Source organism: Gracilinanus agilis, chromosome 1, assembly GCF_016433145.1.
Source record: "Gracilinanus agilis isolate LMUSP501 chromosome 1, AgileGrace, whole genome shotgun sequence".
Taxonomy (NCBI): Eukaryota; Metazoa; Chordata; class Mammalia; order Didelphimorphia; family Didelphidae; genus Gracilinanus; species Gracilinanus agilis.
Window position 1 is genome coordinate 43,472,303 of NC_058130.1, and position 21,331 is coordinate 43,493,633.

General features: G+C 34.0%; 1 protein-coding gene across 1 annotated transcript in view; it reads left to right on the forward strand.

The window, feature by feature from the left end:
- Positions 1-21,331, forward strand: part of LOC123247107 (contactin-6-like) — a 302,957-nt gene that overhangs the window by 126,752 nt on the left and 154,874 nt on the right. Inside the window, exon 6 of the mRNA XM_044675908.1 lies at positions 16,763-16,947. Within this exon, the coding sequence (XP_044531843.1) occupies positions 16,763-16,947 (185 nt within the window). The remainder of the gene's footprint in view (positions 1-16,762; positions 16,948-21,331) is intronic.

Consider the following 21,331-nt stretch of genomic DNA (forward strand, 5'->3'; position numbering starts at 1 on the left):
GTTTCCTCTCCTGCAGTCCTTCCTCTGAATGTGGGCAGCGTTCTTTACCATAAATCCCTCAGAATTGTCCTGGGTCACTGTATTGCTGCTGGTACAGAGGTCCATTGCATTCGATTTTACCACAGTATATCAGTCTCTGTGTACAATGTTCTTCTGGCTCTGCTCCTTTCCTTCTGCATCTGTTCCTGGAGGTCTCTCCAGTTCGCCTGGAACTCCTCCAGTTTATTATTCCTTTTAGCACAATAGTATTCCATCACCCGCATAGACCACAGTTTGTTCAGCCATTCCCCAATTGAAGGACATACCCTCCTTTTCCAATTTGTTGCCACCACAAAAAGCGCAGCTATAAATATTTTCCTACAAGTCTGTTTATCTATGATCTCTTTGGGGTACAAACCCAGCAATGGTATGGCTGGTTCAAAGGGCAGGCATTCTTTTATAGCCCTTTGAGCATGATTCCAAATTGCCAGCCAGAATGGCTGGATCAGTTGACAGTTCCACCAGCAATGCATTAATGTCTCCATTTTGCCACATGCCCTCCAACATTCATTACTACTCTCCCCTTCTTTCATTTTAGCCAATCTGCTAGGTGTGAGGTGATACCTCAGAGTTGATTTGCATTTCTCTAATTATTAGAGATTTGGAACACTTTCTCATGTGCTTATTGATACTTTTGATTTCTTTACCTGAAAATTGCCTATTCATGTCTCTTGCCCATTTATCAATTGGGGAATGGCTTGATTTTTTATACAATTGCTTTAACTCCTTGTATATTTGAATAATTAGACCCGTCAGAGTTTTTTGTTATAAAGATTTTTTTCCCAATTTGTTTTTTCCCTTCTGATTTTGGCTACATTGTTTGTACAAAAACTTTTTAGTTTAATATAATCAAAACCATTTAATTTACATTTTGTAATTTTCTTTAACTCTTGCTTGGTTTTAAAGTCTTTCCTTTCCCACAGATCTGACAAGTAAATTATTCTGTGTTCACTTAACTTGTTTATAGTTTCCTTCTTTATATTCAAGTCGTTCACCCATTCTGAATTTATCTTGGTGTAGGGTGTGAGATGTTGATCTAGACCTAATCTCTCCCATATTGTTTTCCAAATTTCCCAGCAGTTTTTGTCAAATAGTGGATTCATGTCCCAAAAGTTGGGCTCTTTGCAATTAGAGAAGAAAAAGAAATTGAAGGTATCAAAATATGCAAGGAGGAGACTAAGCTATCACTCTTTGCAGATGATATGATGGTCTACTTAAAAAATCCTAGAGAATCAACTAAGAAGCTTGTAGAAATAACAACTTTAGTAAAGTTGCAGGATACAAAATAAATACACAGAAATCATCAGCATTTCTATATATTTCCAACACACTAGAGCAGCAAGAAGTAGAAAGAGAAACACCATTTAAAGTCACCCTAGACAATATAAAATACTTAGGAATCTATCTACCAAAACAAACACAGCAATTATATGAAAACAACTACAAAACACTTTCCAAACAAATAAAACTGGATCTAAACAATTGGAAAGCCATTGATTGCTCATGGGTAGGACGAGCTAACATAATAAAAATGACAATTCTACCCAAATTAATTTACCTATTTAGCGCCATACCTATCAAGCTACCAAAAAACTTCTTTACTGAATTAGAAAAAACTATAACAAATTTCATTTGGAATAACAAAAGATCAAGAATATCAAGGGAAATAATGAAAAAAAATGTGAAGGAAGGGGGCCTAGCAGTACCAGATATTAAACTATACTATAAAGCAGCAGTCATCAAAACAATATGGTACTGGCTAAGAGACAGAAGGGAGGATCAGTGGAATAGACTTGGGGTAAATGACATCAGCAAGACAGTGTATGATAAACCCAAAACTTTGGGGACATGAATCCACTATTTGACAAAAACTGCTGGGAAATTTGGAAAACAATATGGGAGAGATTAGGTTTAGAATTATAAATTTTTAATCAATCAATTAGTAAACATTTGTTAAGTTCTTATCTTGTGTGAGATATTGTGCTAACATTAGTAATACAAAGGAAAGGGTGAAAAATTCTTAATGATCTTTGTTTAATAAGGTCTTGCAGCTTTTTACATTCTTATCATTCTACTCAAAGGTTTGCCAGCATCTTTCATAAAGTATGGTGCCCAAAATTGAAATTTTATTCAATAAATAATCTAATCAGAGGAATAGTATCTTCTTTCTATTCCTGAAGTCATGTGTTTCTTATCACAGAGAGACAGAACACAAAATTTAATCAGATTGAGATAAAGCATAACCAGACTAGCATGCCAAACTCAAGAAAAGATTTGTGAATCAAATAATTATGCAAAGGAGAGACTGGGATGAACAAAGGATGGCTAAAGGCCAGATTGTCTTCTCAAGAACCCCAATAAATTCATGCATTAGAATAAAAGACCAAAAGTGAATGAAAGCTCCTAGGTAGTGCATTGTTGAAAATGCAATCAGGAAGACCTGGTTTAGCATCCTTGCTTACACATTTTTTATTTTTGTGACCTTAGTAAGTCATTTCTTAGACTCAGTTATCACATTTGTAATGTCTATAATAGTAATAGTAGGTATCTCATAGAGTTTCTGTGAAGATGCAATAAGATTATTTATGTAAAATGAAATGCAAAATATCAAAGGATACATAAACCCTAGATATTAATAAAGATTAGAAATGAGGTAAGGGGCAATCAGTTCAAGCAATGAAGCATCAAGAAATGCTTGAATTTTTTCCTATAGTTTTGGATTGTTTGACAAGTATTCATACTAAATACTATATACTGTAGTAAGCAAAGATGATACAGAAATAAAAATAAAATTAGTTCTCTCTAAGATCTTACATTCTATTGGAAAACACAAAATCATCATTGAGAAGAAAAATTTGAGATGGATCTTGAAAAAAAAAACAGCCTGTCCAAAAGTGAAAGGCCAGCCACAAATAAATTCCAGACATGTGGGACATTGTGGAGATCTCTTTATCATATCTGATAATCTGATGACAGTTTAGTTGATAAGGAAATAAGGACAGGACAAGGGAAATGTCTTTTACTTCATGCTTCCAGCTCTGGCTCCAGGAGCATGGAGTTTATTATATATATTTCAAGACTCATTTCACACAAAAGAACCCCCCGAAACTTTGCAGATGCGCAGAAGTTACAAATTATGTCACATCAAAACAGAAAACATTGGCTTCAGAATAGACCAAGGCCAAGGCTGAATTTTGACTAGGTTCTTATCAAAGCCAAGTTGGGGAGTATCTTGGCCTTAGCTATAACAGGCAGCAGCATTCCTTGCTGTGTTAACAGTGTTAACCCTTTAAATTCAGGTTTGAAAGGAACTTAAAGCTTTTCAGTAAGGCCATAATACTTTTCAAGAAGAAATCACTAGGATCACAAAAGGGGTCAAAAGAGGAGTCTCAGATTTTTATCTGTTCTCTTATTGGCTTCCCACAGGACATGGAATGATATGTGGGAAAAACAGTGAGTGAGCTAGTATGGCTTGATTTTAGAGTGTGAAGAGAGTAAACCATAAGAATACTGGAGAGTTAAGAAGAGGTTAGTTTGTGAAGAGAAGTGTCAATAAGTAGATACACAAATAAAGAAACACATCTATCTATCTATCTATCTATCTATCTATCTATCTATCTATCTATCTATTCTATTCNATCTATCTATCTATCTATCTATCTATCTATCTATCTATCTATCTATCTATCTATTCTATTCTATTCTATTCTATTCTATTCTATTCTATTCTATCTACCTATCTACCTTTATCTATTTTTCAATATATCAATTTCAATATAGATATATAATTCTAGAGACAATAAGGAGCCAGTGCAATTTATTGAGAGAGGCATAAAGAAGTTAAAGTACTGGCATGTAGGTTTAGTATCATACCTTTATTTGGGGGAAATCATTTTAGGTGACCAATTTTCCTTTAATTTATGAAAAAATTTATTCTACCAATTCAGCAGAACCTCATGGATTTTCTAGAAATGCTTGGAAGAAGAGATACTGAGCAAAGGGCTAAAACTTTGAATAATCTCAATAAGAAGATATTTTCTGCAATGTATCTGCTGGCCACAGCAATAGCTTCATTCATAGTATAAAAGAAGTGTCACAGAAATACGTTAAAATAGAAATATTTTACATTTGCATAATTTCTGGGTTATGTTATTAACAGAAAAGCAGTTATATAAGATAGTACCTCTATTTGGACAGTTCACACCCCAGTTGTATATAGTTGTTCATTTCTAAAAAAGGGATATTGCTTCTATACCAAGCTCATAAATTTATCCATATACAGCCCTGTAGAGCAAACTTCCATCCCTAGAACTAAGTATGAATATTTCAAGTTGGGAAAATGAAAGCCAATTAGAGTGGAGTTTGAAAATTTAACAATGCCAATCCCTGCTTGTTTTCTTACTATGCTTCACTTTTTCTTTGATTAAATATGACTTCAGTTAGGTTCCATTATAATGAGATCCAGACTTTTGAGTAATCCCAAGGGTACTGTTGCAATCTCTGATAACCAGACTTCCTACTTATATTGGTTCCCTTTACAGTTTTCTAGTTGAAGACTGAGGAAGGCCTATGTTTAAGCTGTGAATAATAGGGCTTAAGAAATCCAAAGGAAAAATATAAGATTTTGCAAATAACTAGGTAATGAAATTTCTATTTATGGGTTAAAAGCAGTGGAGTGAGGCAGGGATCCTGGCACAATGTGCTGACAGCCTTCATTCCCTCTATAATTCCGTTCAAACAGTGCATGATGGGTCTCCTGTCCTAACAAATGAATTTTCTGTCTTTTGATAAAACTAATAGGATGCTCACTCAATCTAAGCCTCCCATCAGAAGAGAATGGAAGAGAAATCTTTATTTATTGGGGACGCTTATTTAAATAACACCAAATCAGAGAGACAGTGCAGTGAATCCTGCTTTTGTCATACAGCAGTAGTTCACATCTGTGAGAGGCTACATTTCATACAACCCATATTTCATGCAATCTTGATACCAAGAAGAGGAACAAAAGAGGAGCAAAATAAAAAAGGCAATTGGAAGACTCCCACAAAAGTCATTTGAAGTATGTGAGACCCACATTCTAAGGTCTGAATCAGCTTAGCATGTGAGATTTTTTTTTTCCTTCATGAGATTTTGCTTCAGGGCTAGATTGTTTCTACTGGTTTATCCTCTTTACCAAGAGTTATTTCTAAGATAAAAGGCATCTAAAACAGCTACAGAAATGTCATCACAATGGTTCAATGGTTGTGATTATGACAATGAATGCACCATTTATTTTTATCTTCCTTATAAACTTTCTGGGCTTGGTGAGATAAAATAAGCTTCTTCAATTTGGAAGGTTTCCTCTAAAATCTTGGCTACTGTTTTCTCTATGTTTATGTTTTAAGATGATTTTATTTTCTTATTAATCTGAGAAAAGCATATGTTCAAGTCCTATGAACAAAAAGAATAGTCAAACAAGACCTTTTTCTTTCTTATCAATCAAGAATACCTAGAATTACCTTAAGCAATATGACTGAATCTAGGAATAGAAAAATAATGTATTGGGGAATAGAGTATTTTGAAAAGAAACTTCTGTTTCTCAAAGAATTAAGTTGTGGAAACTCCTAGAATATAATTACTCTAGGCTTCTGAGTAGAGAATAAATATTAGGTAGAATGTTAGAAATTACATGGCAGAGACACATGAATGTGTAAATATGAACACCATCCATAAAATGATTAAGAATTTTTGTAACTGATGATAATCAATGATTTTTGACAATATATTAGCAAATGCTAAGAAATCTTTCTTAATGTAGTTTTATGGAATAGATCCAATATCCTAAAAAATCACAAAGTACTATTAATATGTTAGGTCCAGTGTGGTAGAGAAAAAAGAAAGTGGGGAAAAACTCTCAGGAATATCGAGGAAGGTCATTTTCATCAAGGCAATCTAGAAAGGTTTTCATTTAGAAGGCAGCACTTGAATCTTTAAGGAAGATAATAATACTGAATGGCAGATAAGAGAAGGGACAGATATGTCCTAAATAAATATACTAACGCTGAAGACAAGATTTTGGAACAAAAATTGTCCAGTTTTTTGGAAGGCAGAACATATGAGAAAGAGTAATGTGAAATAAATTTGAAAAAGTAGATCGATGCCAAATGTTTGAAGGCTTTAAATGAAAGGATTAACATGTTAGGTTTACTTTTTACCTATATAAAATTAGAAAGTCAATAGAAAGTGTTTGAGTAAAAGTGGAATGTGTTTAAGCTACCACTAGGAAGATTTTCTTGGCAGCTGTGTGAACAATGGGCTGAAAAAGGAGAATCCATTAACAAGGAGACCAATTAGGAAGAAGTAATACTGGTGATAAGAACCTGAACAAATTCTATAGTATTTTGAGGAGAAAAAAAGGGGGAAAGAGTGAGATAGTTTAAGGAGATAGAATATTCAAGCCAAAGTAGCTGATTAGATTATAAGATTATGGGGAAAATTTAAGAATCCAAGGTGACTCAATTTGAGCCTCAATGGTTAGAATAATAGTAATGCCATTATTGGATATTGTTATGAGTAAGATTAGATTAGCTGGTTATTAGGTATTGATTATATATTGATTAGGAAATACCTAGCAGGAAGGAGCTGGAGCTGGGAATTCCAGGTTGGAATGAAGGAGGAGGAAGTCTATCTGTGCTGTGTGTGGACTCCATTAGTGGTAGGCAAAAACTGTTGCCAGCCTGGGAGACCTCAGAGCAAAGGACACCTTGCATCCTGTATTCCCCTGGGATCCTGTGTGGTGTGGCATTTAAGGAAAGAACAAGAGAAGAGGACAGTGCTTCAAGCAAACCCCTTACTGCTTGGTTCCTGAGACAACTGTAGCTCCTGGCATCCAGACATTATCAGTGGATTGCAGTGAGAAATCCCAAAGCCACAAAAGCCCCTAGCTGCACTCAAGCCTGGCAGGTTCCAGGTGTGAGGCAGAAACCCAGAGACTCCAGTATAGCTCCTTGGGCCCTGTTAGTTAGATAGCTTAAATTAGTGTAGTTGAATAAGTCCTTCCCTGTCCCTTTGGGTTTTGTTATTAGGTGTTAAGATTTTAGAGTAGTCATTCCTATCCCTCCTTTTAGTTGTTTCTAATTAAAACCCAATTTCACCTTGTTACCTTGTCAGTTAATTCAAGGCCTCTGGTCAGAGTGACAGTTGGCTGTTATTTTTCCAGTTGGGAGTGGTGTAGCTGTACAAGACTTCAGTGTTCAGTTATAGTCTCTCTTACATCCCAGAGAGTGTTCCCACAAACCCCATAGTTGATTTTAATATCCCTGGTGACCCCATTACTTATATTTTCCTACAATATAGGGTTTTTTGTGGGGGAAGGGGAAGGGAGGGGAAAATTTTGAGGGGGAAGATGGTGAATTCAATGGAGAAAAATTTGAATTTGAAATAAAGGTAGGACATTTGTCATGAATGCTGGGAATCATATTTAAGACTGGAATTCAGAAATTTTGTCTGTGCATATATATGAGAGTCAATTATATGTATTATTGAGTTACACACACACACACATACACACACACACACACACATGTTCCTGTCATCAAGACTAAATTAGCCTCTTTTTAATCTTCACTAATTACTTACAGTCCTGCCTTTTAAACCACAAAAGGACAAGCTCAGTCTTTCTTTTACAAATATTTGAACACTGCTATAATGCCTCCTGAGTCTTCTTTCCTCCAAAATTAAGTTCAATGAACACACAACCATTGAAATTTTGAATTTGGTACTAAGTTTTGGGGGAGAGTTTTCCACCTATAAAATCCCTAGAATCATAGAGCTGTATAAATTTCAAAGAGGCTGATTTGTCCACAGTCACAAGTATCTAATCCTGAAATTAAAGTAAAGTTTCCAGTAATCTTTTCTAAAAATTTTTTCACTGTACCATGCTGTCCTAAAACAATATGGAGTCATTGCATCCTATTCAAAAACCTGGATAACTAAAAAGTTGTTCTTTAGAAAACCAATAGTACCTGAAATTTTCATGACACTGACTAAAATGACCTCTAGAAAAAATCAGTTTTTAAACATTTTATTAATCGCTAAACACTATCTAAAATATAGTGGAGAAAAAGAAACTGAAAATAAAATATAAAATTAATCCCTGCTCTGAAGGAATGCTTATTTATATATTAGTTGTATGGGGTTGCTCACTGTATATTATATGAAGACATGAAGTATTTGAGATACCACACACAACATAATGGAAACAAGAAGAAAGGCATAAGCTGCGAGTATTTAAGCCCATATTAAGTAAGATTGGTACTCTATATAACTTTTTTTTTAGAAAAATGTTTTCCATGGTTGCATGATTCATGTTCTTACTTTCACCTCACCAAAAAATCCCTCCCCCATTGCCAAAATGCATTTCCACTGGTTTCTTTGTGTCATAGATTAAGACCTATTTCCATATTATTGATATTTGTACTAGGGTGGCCATTTAGAGTTTACTTCCCAAATCATGTCCACACCAACCCACGTGTTCAAGCAGTTATTTTTCTTCTATGTTTCCACTCCTATAGTTCTTTCTCTGAATGTGGATATGTGTTCTTTTCCATAAATCCCTGAGAATTGTCCTGGATCATTGCATTGCTGTTAGTACAGAAGTCCATTACATTCAATTTTACTACGTTTTATCAGTCTCTGTGTACAATGTTTTCCTGGTTCTGCTTCTTTCACTCTGGATCAATTCCTGGAAGTAATTACAGATCACATGGAATTCCTCCAGTTTATTATTCCTTTGAGCCAAGTAATATTCCATCACCAACAGATACCACAATTTGTTCAGCAATTCCCCAATTGAAGGGCATACCCTTGTTTTCTAGTATTTTGATACCACAAAGAGCGTGGCTATAAATATTTTTGTGCATGTCTTTTTCCCTATGATCTCTTTGGGGTACAAACCCAGCAATGGTATGGCTGAAACAAAGGGCAAGCAATCTTTTAGAGCTCTTTGGGCATAGTTCCAAATTGCCATCCAAAATGGTTGGATCAATTCACAACTCCACCAGCAGTGCATTAATGTCCTAATTTTGCCACATCCAATTCTCTCCTGCTGTCATTTTAGTCAATCTCCTAGGTGTGAGGTGATACCTCAGAGGTGTTTTGATTTGCATTTCCCTAATGATTAGAGATTTAGAACACTTTCTCATTGCTTAATGATAGTTTTGATTTCTTTAACTGGAAATTGCCTATTCATGTCCCCTGCCCATTTATCAATTGGGGAATGGCTTAATTTTTTGTAAAATTGATTTAGCTGCTTGTATATTTGAGTAATTAGACCTTTCTCAGAGTTTTTTGTTATATAGATTTTTTCCCAGTGTGTTGTTTCCCTTCTGATTTTGGTTGCATTGGTTTTGTTTGTACAAAATCTACTTAATTTAATGTAATCAAAATTACTTATTTTACATTTTGTAATTTTTTAACTCTTGCTTGTTCTTAAAATCTTACCTTTTCCAGAGATCTGACAAGTATAATACTCTGTATTCACCTCATTTTCTTATAGTTTCCTTCTTTATATATAAGTCATTCATCCATTCTGAATTTACCTTGGTGTAGGGTATGAGATGCTGATCTAAACCTAATATCTCCCTTATTGTTTTCCAAATTTCAAAGCAGTTTTTGTCAAATAGTGGATTTTTCTGCCAAAAGCTGGACTCTTTGGGTTTATCATAGACTGTTTTACTGATGTCACTTACCCCATGTCTGATCCTCCCTTCTGTCTCTTAGCCAGTACCATGCTTTATAACATAGTTTAATGATAGAACACTTAAATAATCCAACATCAGAAAAAGAAATGGAACAAGCCATCAAAGAACTCCCTAAGAAAAAATAACCAGGGCCAAATAGACTTAAAAGTGAATTATAGGGGCAGCTGTGTAGCTCAGTGGAGTGAGAGTCAGGCCTAAAGACAGGAGGTCCTAGGTTTAAACCCGGCCTCAGCCACTTCCCAGCTGTGTGACCCTGGGCAAGTCACTTGACCCCCATTGCCCACCCTTACCAATCTTCCACCTATGAGACAATGCACTGAAGTACAAGGGTTTTAAAAAAAAGTGAATTATATCTAATGACTACTGCTTTATAGTATAGTTTAATATCTGGTACTGCTAGGCCTCCTTCCTTCACTTTTTCTTCATTATTTCCCTTGATATTCTTGATCTTTTGTTCTTCCAAATGAACTTTGTTATAGTTTTTTCTAATTCTGTAAAAAAGTTTCTTGGTAGCTTGATAGTGATGGCACTAAATAAATGAATTAATTTGGGTAGAATGGTGATTTTTATTATGTTAGTTCATCCCACCAATGAGCAATCAATGTTTTTACAATTGTTTAGATCTAGTTTTAATTGTTTGGAAAGTGTTTTGTAGTTGTGTTCATATAATTCCTGTGTTTGTTTTGGTAGATAGATTCCTAAGTATTTTATATTGTCTAGGGTGCAGCTGGGTGGCTCAGTGGATTGAGAGCCAGGCCTAGAGACTGGAGGTCCTAGATTCAAGTCCGGCCTCGGACACTTCCAGCTGTGTGACCTTGGGCAAGTCACTTGACCCCTATCGCCCACCCTTACCACCCCTGGGCTAAGGACGGTCCCTAGCCAGGAGGAAAAAGGAGGAGGGTTGGGCATGGGGCTAGCAATCCCACCCTGTAAAAACTACATCTGCTAAAGAAACTGCAACCTAAAGTAGGGGCAGCTGGGCAAGCTCAGTAGATTGAGAGCCAGGCCTAGAGACGAAAGGTCCTAGGTTCAAATCCGGGCTCAGACACTTCCCAGGTGGGTGACCCTGAGTGACCCATTGCCTACTGGTTGTGGCCCTATGCTCCTAGAATGGAGTCCCAGGATAAAAAAAAAAAAGGGTGATTTTAAATGGTGTTTTCCTTTCTAACTCTTCCTGCTGTGATGTGTTAGAAATATATAGAAATGCTGATGATTTATGTGCATTTATTTTGTATCCTGTAACTTCTAAAGCTGTCAATGATTTCCACTGACTTTTTAAATGATTCTCTAGGATTTTTTAAGTAGACCAACATATCATCTGCAAAGAGTGATCATTTGGTCTCCTCACTGCCTATTTTAATATCTTCAATTTCTTTTTCTTCTCTAATTGCTACTGCTAGTGTTTCTAGTACAATTTTAAAAAATAAAGTTCAAAATGGTCATTCTTGTTTCACACCTGATCTTATTGGGAAGGCTTCTAATTTATCCCCATTGTATATGATGCTTGTTGATGGTTATAGATATATCCTATTTGTTATTTTTAGGAAAGGTCCTTCTATTCCTATACTTTCTTGTGTTTTCAGTAGTACTGGATGTTTTATTTTGTCAAAGGCTTTTTTGGCATCTATTGAGATAATCATGTGATTTATGTTTGCTGAGCTTGTTGATATAGTCAATTATGTGGATGGTTTTCCTAATGTTGAACCATCCTTGCATTCCTGGTATAAATCCCACCTGACCATGACAGATAATCCTCATGATCACTTGCTGGAGTCTTTTTGTTAGTATTCTATTTAAGATTTTTGCATCTATATTACTTACTAGGGAGATTGGTCTGTAGTTTTCTTTCTCTGTTTTTGGTCTGTCTAGCTTTGGAAGCAGTACCATATAAGTGTCATAAGAGGAATTTGGTAGGACTCCTTCTTTACTTATTATGTAAAATAATTTGTATAGTATTGTGATTAGTTGTTCTTTGAATGTTTGATAGAATTCACTTGTGAATCCATTTGGCTCTGGTGATTTTTTCTTAGGGAGTTCTTTGATGGCTTGTTCAATTTCTTTTTCTAATATTGGATTATTTAAGTGTTCTATTTCTTCTGATGCTAATCTAGGCAATTTATAATTTTTAAATATCCATCCATTTCACTTAGATTGTTATATTAATTGCCATATAATACGGCAAAATAATTTTAATGATTGCCTTAATTTCCTCTTTATTAGAGGTAAGATCTCCCTTTTCATCTTTGATAATGTTAGTTTGGTTTTCTTCTTTTCTTTTTTTCTATTAGGTTGACCAGAATTTTGTCTACTTTATCTGTTTTTTCAAAATACCAGCTTCTAGTCTTATTTATTAATTCAAGAGTTCTTTTACTTTCAATTTTATTAATTTCTCCTTTGATTTTTAGTTTTTATAATTTAGTTTTCATCTGGGGATTTTAAATTTGTTTGCTTCCTAGTTTTTTTAAGTTGCATACCCAATTCATTAACCTCTGCCCTCCCTAATTTGTTAATATGTGCACACAGTGATATAAATTTTCTCCTTAGAACTGTTTTAGCTGCATCCCATAGGTTTTGGTGAGGAGTCTCATAATCATGATTGTCTTTAATGAAATTATTGTTTCTATGACTTGTTCTTTAACTAACTTATTTTGGAGAATCATATTATTTAATTTTCAATTAGTTTTTAGTTTGCCTTTCCATGTATCCTTGCTAATAGCTATTTTTATTGCATTATGATCTGATAAGGTTGTATTTCTTATTTTTGCTTTTTTGCATTTGTTTGCCATGCTAGTACATGGTCAATCTTTGTGAATTTTCCATGTGGTGCTGAAAAGAAGGTGTATTCCTTTTTTTTCCCTATTTATTTTTCTCCATATATCTATTAACTCTAATTTTTCTAGGATTTCATTCACCTCACTTATCTCTTTGTTATTTATTTTTTGGTTTGATTTATCTAGATCTGATGGGGGAAGATTGAGGTCACTCACTAGTATACTTTTGCTGTCTATTTCATCCTTCAGTTCCACTAGCTTCTCCTTTAGAAATTTGGATGGTATATCATTTGGTGCATACATGTTGAGTACTGATATTTCTCCATTGTTTATACTGCCTCTTATCAGGATTTAATTACCTTCCCTATCTCTTCTAACCAGATCTATTTTTACTTTGGCTCTCTCAGAAATCATGACTGAAACTGCTGCCTTCTTTTTCTCAGTTGAAGCCCAATATATTTTGCTCCAGCCTTTTATTTTTACTCTATGTATCTCTGCCTGTCTCATATGTGTTTCTTGTAGACAACTTATAGTAGAACTTTGGTTTCTAATCCACTCTGCTATTTGATTCCATTTTATGGGCAAGTTCATCCCATTCACATTCAGAGTTATAATTATCAACTGTGTATTCCCAGACATTTTGATTCTTTCTCCTTGTCCTTCCCTTTCTTCTTTCACTATTTCCTTCTATATCAGTGTTTTGTTTTTAATCAGTTCCCCTGATCCTCTCCCTTAGCATAATTCCCTTTCTCCCCTCTCCCTTCTTATTTCCTTCTTATTCTTCTTTAGGGTTTTTTTAAAGCTACCCTACTCCCCCCAGCCTCTTCCTCCCTAGTGTTGCTTCCCTCCCCACCAGTCCTTTTGTTACCCTTCTAATTCTCTATAGGGAGGGAATCATTTTTCTGCCCCAATGGATCTGATTATTCTTCCCCCTTTAAATTAATTTCAACACACTTAAGTATTAAGTACTTCCTCTCTCCAACCACTTTACCCTTCTAGTATATTGATTTTCTCCCCTATTTGCCCCATGCACTTCTTTATGAAATATAAATTTACTCCATTTTGTCTGTTTTCCCATTTTTCTTAATATTATCTCATATATATATGGAGGGAAAAAGGAGATTATATATATATATATATCTTCATATTTCATTCTATACAGTTTGTCACTGCTCCCTCTAAGTAAAATTCTTCTAGTTACCCTGTTAATAATAAAATATTTTAATATTTACCAATATCTTCTTTTCTTCTAGGGATACAAGTAAATTTAACTTGTTGTGTTCCTTAAAGAAAAGGTTGTCTTTCTTTTTTTCCCCCCACTCTCTTAATTACCTTATGGTGATTCTCGAGTTCTGTGTTTAGGCAGCAAACTCTCTGTTTAAGTCTCATTTTCTTCTTGATGAATGCTTGGAAGTCCTCAATTTTGAATGGCCATACTTTCTNACATATATATATATATATATCTTCATATTTCATTCTATACAGTTTGTCACTGCTCCCTCTAAGTAAAATTCTTCTAGTTACCCTGTTAATAATAAAATATTTTAATATTTACCAATATCTTCTTTTCTTCTAGGGATACAAGTAAATTTAACTTGTTGTGTTCCTTAAAGAAAAGCTTGTCTTTCTTTTTTTCCCCCCACTCTCTTAATTACCTTATGGTGATTCTCCAGTTCTGTGTTTAGGCAGCAAACTCTCTGTTTAAGTTTCATTTTCTTCTTGATTAATGCTTGGAAGTCCTCAATTTTGAATGACCATACTTTCTTCTGCAAAAACATAGTTTTGCTGGATATTTGATTCTTGGTTATAGATCCAGTTCTCTTGCTTTCCAGAATATTATATTCCATGCCCTCAGGTCCTTCAATGTAGATACAGCCAGATCTTGTGTAATCCTAACTGTGGTTCCCTGATATCCAATTGACTTCTTCTTAGCAACTTTTAATATTTTTTCTTTGGTCTGGTAGTTTTTGAATTTGGCTATAATATTCCTGGAAGTTGTCTGTTGTGGATAAAATGTAGGAGGTGATCTGTGGATTCTTTCAATTTCCACTTTTCCCTCTTGTTTGAGAATGTCAGGTCAGTTTTCTTTGATAATTTCCTGTAGGGTGATGTCTAAACTTTTACTTTTGTCATAATGTTATAGTAGACTAATAATTCTTAAATTGTCTCTTCTAGCTCTGTTCTCCAGATCTTTGGTTGCATAAATGAGGTGTTTCATATTCTCCTCAAATTTTTCATTTTTTAAAATTTGTTTTATATATTCTTATTGCTTTGTGAAGTCATTTGCTTTTAGTTGTTGAGTTCCATTTTTTAAAGGATGAATTTCATCCTTGGAATTTTGGTCATCCTTCTCCTTTTGGTCTGATTTTTTTTGTAGATCATCTTTTGCCTTCTTTGCTTCAATTTCGAGCTGGTCAATTTTGGCTTTTAAGACTTTATTTTCTCATTTTAGTTCATTTATTTCCTTTTTCAAATTGTCTTCAGCCTCTCTTGATTGCTTTTTGAGTTCCTAAAGTTCTTGATTTTGAGATCTTCCAAATCAAATTTTGAGATCTTCCAAAGACTGTGTCTAATTCACTGGAGCTTCCTCCTCTTCTTCTATTTCATTTGCTCTCTTTTCACTTCCTGGAAAACAGCTGTCAATTGTCATTTCTTTACCCTTTTTCTGTTGTTTACTCATATTTTTTTTTCCTTTTCTGTTCTGCTAGTTTAAGTAGATGGATTTAATGAGCTTTGATGAAAGATCTTCTCCCAGCTGGCAATGGAAGTTTGTAGTTACATTCCCTGCAGTCTATGGGGGAGGGGTGTGGGTGTTTCCCTGCCTTCTGATGACTTCTTGTCTTTCCAATTGATGGGATTAAGCCTGAACTAGATTAGTCTGTATTGCTTAATATGCACTGAGGCTAAAACCTTGAGAGAAAAAAAAGTGGGGTGGGGGGGACAAGATGGAGTGTTATCACTGAGCTGTCCAGCAGCAGGATCCCCCTACTCTGTCTTGCTCTTAGATCTGGTTTTCTTTCCTCTTGAGGTGCTCTCTTCTCTATCTCAGTGTTGTAAAGCAAGTAGTTCTGAAGTTTTGTTCCATCTAAACCACCATCTTCCCAGTGTTTTTGTTGTTTATCTGTCTTTCTCCTCTAGCTACCTCCCTGGTGCCTGTGTTCAACTCCCCAAGTCTGGCACCAGCAAGGCCCTCTCTCCCAGGCTGGTGTGCCTGGCCCACTGGAGACTCTGCACAGCCTGTGTGGGAGAGATCCTGGGGTTCCCCTTCTATACACTTAGACCCAACAGTTCAAGAATTCATACCTTTTTCTTGGCATACCTCTTGAGCTATCCAGCAGTAGGATCCCCCTACTCTGTCATATAGTTAGATTTGGTCCTCTTTCTTCTTAAAGTGCTTTGTTTTCTATCTTGGTGTGGAAAGGATGCATAGCACTTGGTCTCTGGTTGGGTGGGGCATGCACTCAATCTGTAAAAGGTTTACCTTACTGCTATAAGGCATGAATATAAAGGGACCACTTATAATGTTAAGAGATACTGGAATAATATAGAAACACTATAATGTTTTAAGGGAGAGAAGAATAGCAAATGAAATCTCCATGATGGCAAAGACATCATAAAGAAGTTGAGACTTAGATTGAGCCAGAAGTAAAATATAGGAGCTATTATATAGTATATAGGAAGTATATAGGAAGTATATATATATAGTATATAGGAAGTATATAGGAAGACATATGGTGAAGGGAGAAGAGCCATGATGGTTTTCAGAAACAACTATTTCACTTTAGAATATCAGATTTCCTATAGGAAAGAAGTAAAGGATAAAATTAAGGTAGTAGATAGGGATTAAATTGTGGAGGATCTTGTATGCCAACATAACAAATTTTATTTTTTTTAATTTTATGGAGTTAATTTAATCTTTATATATCATATATTGCACTTAGCCATTATCATGATCTGTATGTGTCATGTGATAATTAAACTTAACTAACACAAGTATCATAGCAAATATTCATGCATTTTCTTTGTTCTGTGATCTGTTTTCTTAATAGTGTATATACATAGACCGTGATTGAGTTACTGTTAAGCTATTTGCAAAAATATCAGCATTTTGTGATAATATATGTCGAGTAATTTACATAAATTACTCTGTACTATATGTCTTAATATTTATGGATACAGTATCTCCTTTTCTAATGAATTATTCTTCTTCAGTCCAGTACCTGATATTAGTTGGAGGAAGTTGGATGGAAGTCCTATGGCAAGGAAAATCCAATATAGCAAATCCAAAGGAATGATTGCCATCCCTAACTTTCAACAGGAGGATGAAGGCTCTTATGAGTGCATTGCTGGAAACCTGAGAGGAAGGAATATTGCAAGAGGTCAATTGTTTTTCTATGGTGAGCCAATCATATTTCTAAAAGCTTATGAAACATTGTATAATATTCATTGCAGTAAATAGAAATCATTAGCATGTTGTGGGAAATATCATGGGAGGAATAAGAAAGATGTATTTCCAGGTTAGGATGCTTACTGCTATGATTAGCAGATTGGAATGGCCATCTCTAAAATATGACTTTAATTTTACTATGGTCTAGGCTTGCTATTGTTTATTATAATTGCCATTGAAAATATCAGCTGTGTCATGCTAAAGCTATAAAGGTTTATAATTCAAGGTAGAGCAGAATCCAATATATTTCACATAAAACATTCAGCAGCAGCCTATGGCAACCTTAATTATATAACTCTAAAGGGAATTTACAAATGAAGGAAAAAATAGATGAGAGCATAATGCAAATTGAGGGATGGACAACACTGAATTTCTATTTAAAGTCAGTATATATACAAAGTCAAATAGCAAAGTTAGGTAATTACACAAATATTCTGAACAGAAAAATACTCTTTTCAAAATTATTCAAAATATCTTTTGCAGAACAGTCATTTGGATATGTCTTTTGCTATGTAGCCTCTTCTCTTATATCTTGGACTTGTAGAAATGAATTTTTAGGAACCCAACCCAATTTTCATATTCATCATTATTATATGTTATTTATTTTATTATCTACATCCTACAATTCAATAATTTGGAATTATTTCTGAATGCACTGGTGCATTATTTAATGTACTGAGAAGATAAAATTCATTTAGAATTTATGCTTTTGAGAACAAGGATTGTTTCCTTTTTTAATGTGTATTCCAAGTACCTACATTGTATAGATAGTGCTGGATTCACAGCAGCACCTAATAAACCTAATAAATCATGATTGACAAATTGATTTGGCAGATTAATTATCTCTCCAAGTTTCATTGTATTTGAAAATTTGATGAAACTTTTATTTAGTCATTCATCTAAGTCACTCATAAAAGTTTAGCATAGATATAGGCCAATAAGAAATTCCTGTTCCATTACAGAAGAGTTCTTCCTCTAAGTTGATGTTGATCTACTGAATGTCAAACTCCTTTTGCATCCATTCAGCTGACAAGGAAAACACAATTTCATAATCCTTTTACTTAATACACACATCCATCTTTTCAGAAGGTTATCATGAGAAATTTTTAGGTAACTTGCTTCAATTCAATCTCTTATATTGATAGGATTCTTCCAGTTTACTAGTATACAAACCTTTTTTCAAACAAACAACCTAACCTCCCTCCAAATAACAACACAAAATCACAAATAGAAGAAAATGGACTAATCAGTCATTACTATTTATCTCAAACTGTCATTCAACTCCTCTGGACCTCACTTGCCCAATGTGTCAATGAGTAGCTTGAAGAAGATGGCCTCTTAGATTATTTTCAGTCTTATACCTATGATACTATGGGCCTATATGTTACTGCTAAAATGCATTCCTTTCTAAAACCACAATATTTCAATAATAGTGCTAGAATTTTAACAACTGAATCTTTGTTTTTGGATCATTGTCTTAATTAATAATTTGCCTTAGGTTGAAAGAATGCCTCATTTTAATCTTAATTTAAAGCTGTTTGATTACAATACTGGAAGACTTCATCGGAGTTTTTGCTTCTAATCAGAATTCTTGGTACTACCCTTTTGCCATCCATTTTTATGAAATTATTGATTGTTTCTTTTGTGTTCTTCATGTGTTCTGTGATGTGTTCTTTGACCCACTCATTCTTTAAAATTAGATTCATTTCCAATTAAATTTTATCATGCTTCTACCTTATTAAAGTGATTTTATTATTAATTACTATTAATTATTAAATGTGATTTTGGTTGAATTATAGTCAGAAAAGGATTCACTTAGTATTTCTTTTTTATGCATGTGGATTTGAAGGTTTTTGCCCAAATCCATGGAATTTTTTTGTGAAGGTGTCATATACAACTGAAAAAAATAAAGATGTGCTACTTTTCTACTCTAGTTCCCTTTTCTCCATAGGTCAATTATATCTAACTTTTCTAAGACTTTATTCATCTCTTTGATATCATTATTACCACTTGTACATTTTCCTCCATTCTATTTTTCTTGAGGTTATCTCTCTATATTTATCCTGTTCCTCCTCTAAGGTCTATTTTGCTTCTGAACACTGTCTTCTTTTATCTGCCCTTTTTTCTATTATCTAACTTTCCCTTCATCACTTAGCCTTATACTTCCATATTAGGTAATGGAGAATTCTATTACAAATTGCGTATATCTATATGTACATATGTATGTATACATATTTATTTTTTTAAATCAGTTTAATTGTGAATGAGGTCCAAGCACTACCCCACTTATTATTTTCCCTACCACTGTAAAAGCTCTTCCTTTTTTGTGTGTGGGATAATTGTCCCAATTCTTCCTCTTCCTTCCCACTTATCCCAGGGAATATCTGTTTCTTATTTACCCATTTTAAATCACTTTTGTGTCCTCTTTCTATGTAGAATTATTCTAATTTCATTAAGAATGATAAAGTTCTTAAAAGTTATGTGTATCATCTCATGTATAAAATTGAACAGTTTAACTTTATGGAGTTTCGCATATTTGCCTTTCATATTTACCTTTTTATGCTTCTCTTGAATTTTATTTCAAAGTTGTATATTCCATTCACCTATGGTCTTTTTATCTGGAATGCATAAAAATCCTCTATTTCATTAAAATCTATTTCATTAAAAACCAATTTTTCCTTTGAAGGCTTGCACCAACTTTTGCTGGGTTTATTTTTCTTGGTTATATTCCCAGTTCTTTTGCCTTTTAGAATATCATATTCCAAGCCCTCCACTGATTTAAAATTTTAACTGTTAAATTTTTTGTGATCTTGTGAATATATGATATTTCAAAGATTTCTTTTTGTATGCTTTGAAGTGTGTTTTCTTTGACTTCAGAACTCTAGATTTTGCTATAATATTACTAGAAGTTTTTTTTTGAGACTCTGTCAGGTCATGATTAGTGTAGTCCTCTCATTTTTATGTTGCTTTCTGCTTCTATAATACTGTATCAATTTCACTTTATAATATCTTGGGAAATGAGATCTAACTATTTTCTTTTTATGATTCTTAATTCTTAAATTATTTCTCTTTAATTTCAATCTATTTTTTCAGGATGGCTACTTTTCTTTTTTTTATGATATATCTTACATATCCTTGGTTTTTTTCATTCTTTTGATTTTCTTAGATTTTTTTTATGTCTCATGAAATCATTAGACTCAACTTGGTAAATTATAATTTTTAAGGAATTATTTTCTTTCATTTTTTATTTTATTTTCAATTTGGACAAAACTGTTTATTTTTCTTTTTTCTACATTAAATTTTTATAAAATTTCAAATCATCATCTTCTGGCATTTTCTATTCCAAATTCTTTCCAACTCTCCCAACCCTCCCACCTCCCAAAGACAACAGATAATGTGATATATGCTGTGCATGTGTAATCATAAAATTCATATTTCCATGTTCATCATATTTGAAAAAAGACACATATCACTTAGACTAGAAAAAATCCATGGAGGAAATAAAGTGAAGAATGGTATGCTTCAATCTGAATTCAGATTCTGTCAGTTCCTTCTATGGAAGTGGTAGTCTTTTTCATCATGAGTCCCTTCCAATTGTCTTGGTTCTTTGCTTTGCTGATAATAGTTAATTCATTCACAGTTGATCATCTTACTTTATTGTTGTTCCTAAGTTCATTATTCTTCTGGTTTTGTTCACTTCACTTTGCATCACCTCACATAACTCTTTCAAGGTTTGGGATCTCATCTTTTTAATTTCTTAAGGCATAATACTAGTGCATTACAGTCATATATTATAACTTGTTCAGTCATTCCCAAACTGATGGACATCCTCTCAGTTTCCAGTTATTTACATTCACAAAGAGAACAACTATAAATACTTTTTTACAAGTAGGTCCTTTCATTCTATCTTTTACATATCTGACCTATGGACTTAGTAGTGGTATTACTAGGTTAAAGGGAGTGCCCAGTTTGATGGCACTTTGTGCATGGTTCCCAATTGTAATTGAGAATAGTTGTATCAGTACAGTGGTACCTTGATACAGGAACACCTTACCTCACAGGCAATTTGAGATATAAGCAGCAACAATAGAGATTTTTTGCTTTAAGTAATGAACAGATATTTAAATCATAAGCTTCCATCACTTTCCACTAGAAAATCTGCCCAATGTTTGATTTCACAAGTTACATGAGGCTGTCTCATGTAGTTCAGCATTTATCTGGCTGTGTGAGCATTTGTATTGAATTGCTTTTCTTTCTTCTTTCTTCTTGTCTTTATTATCAGTTTTGGGGGCAAATTTCTTAACTTTTAACCATGGGCTCTGATGATGGAGGAA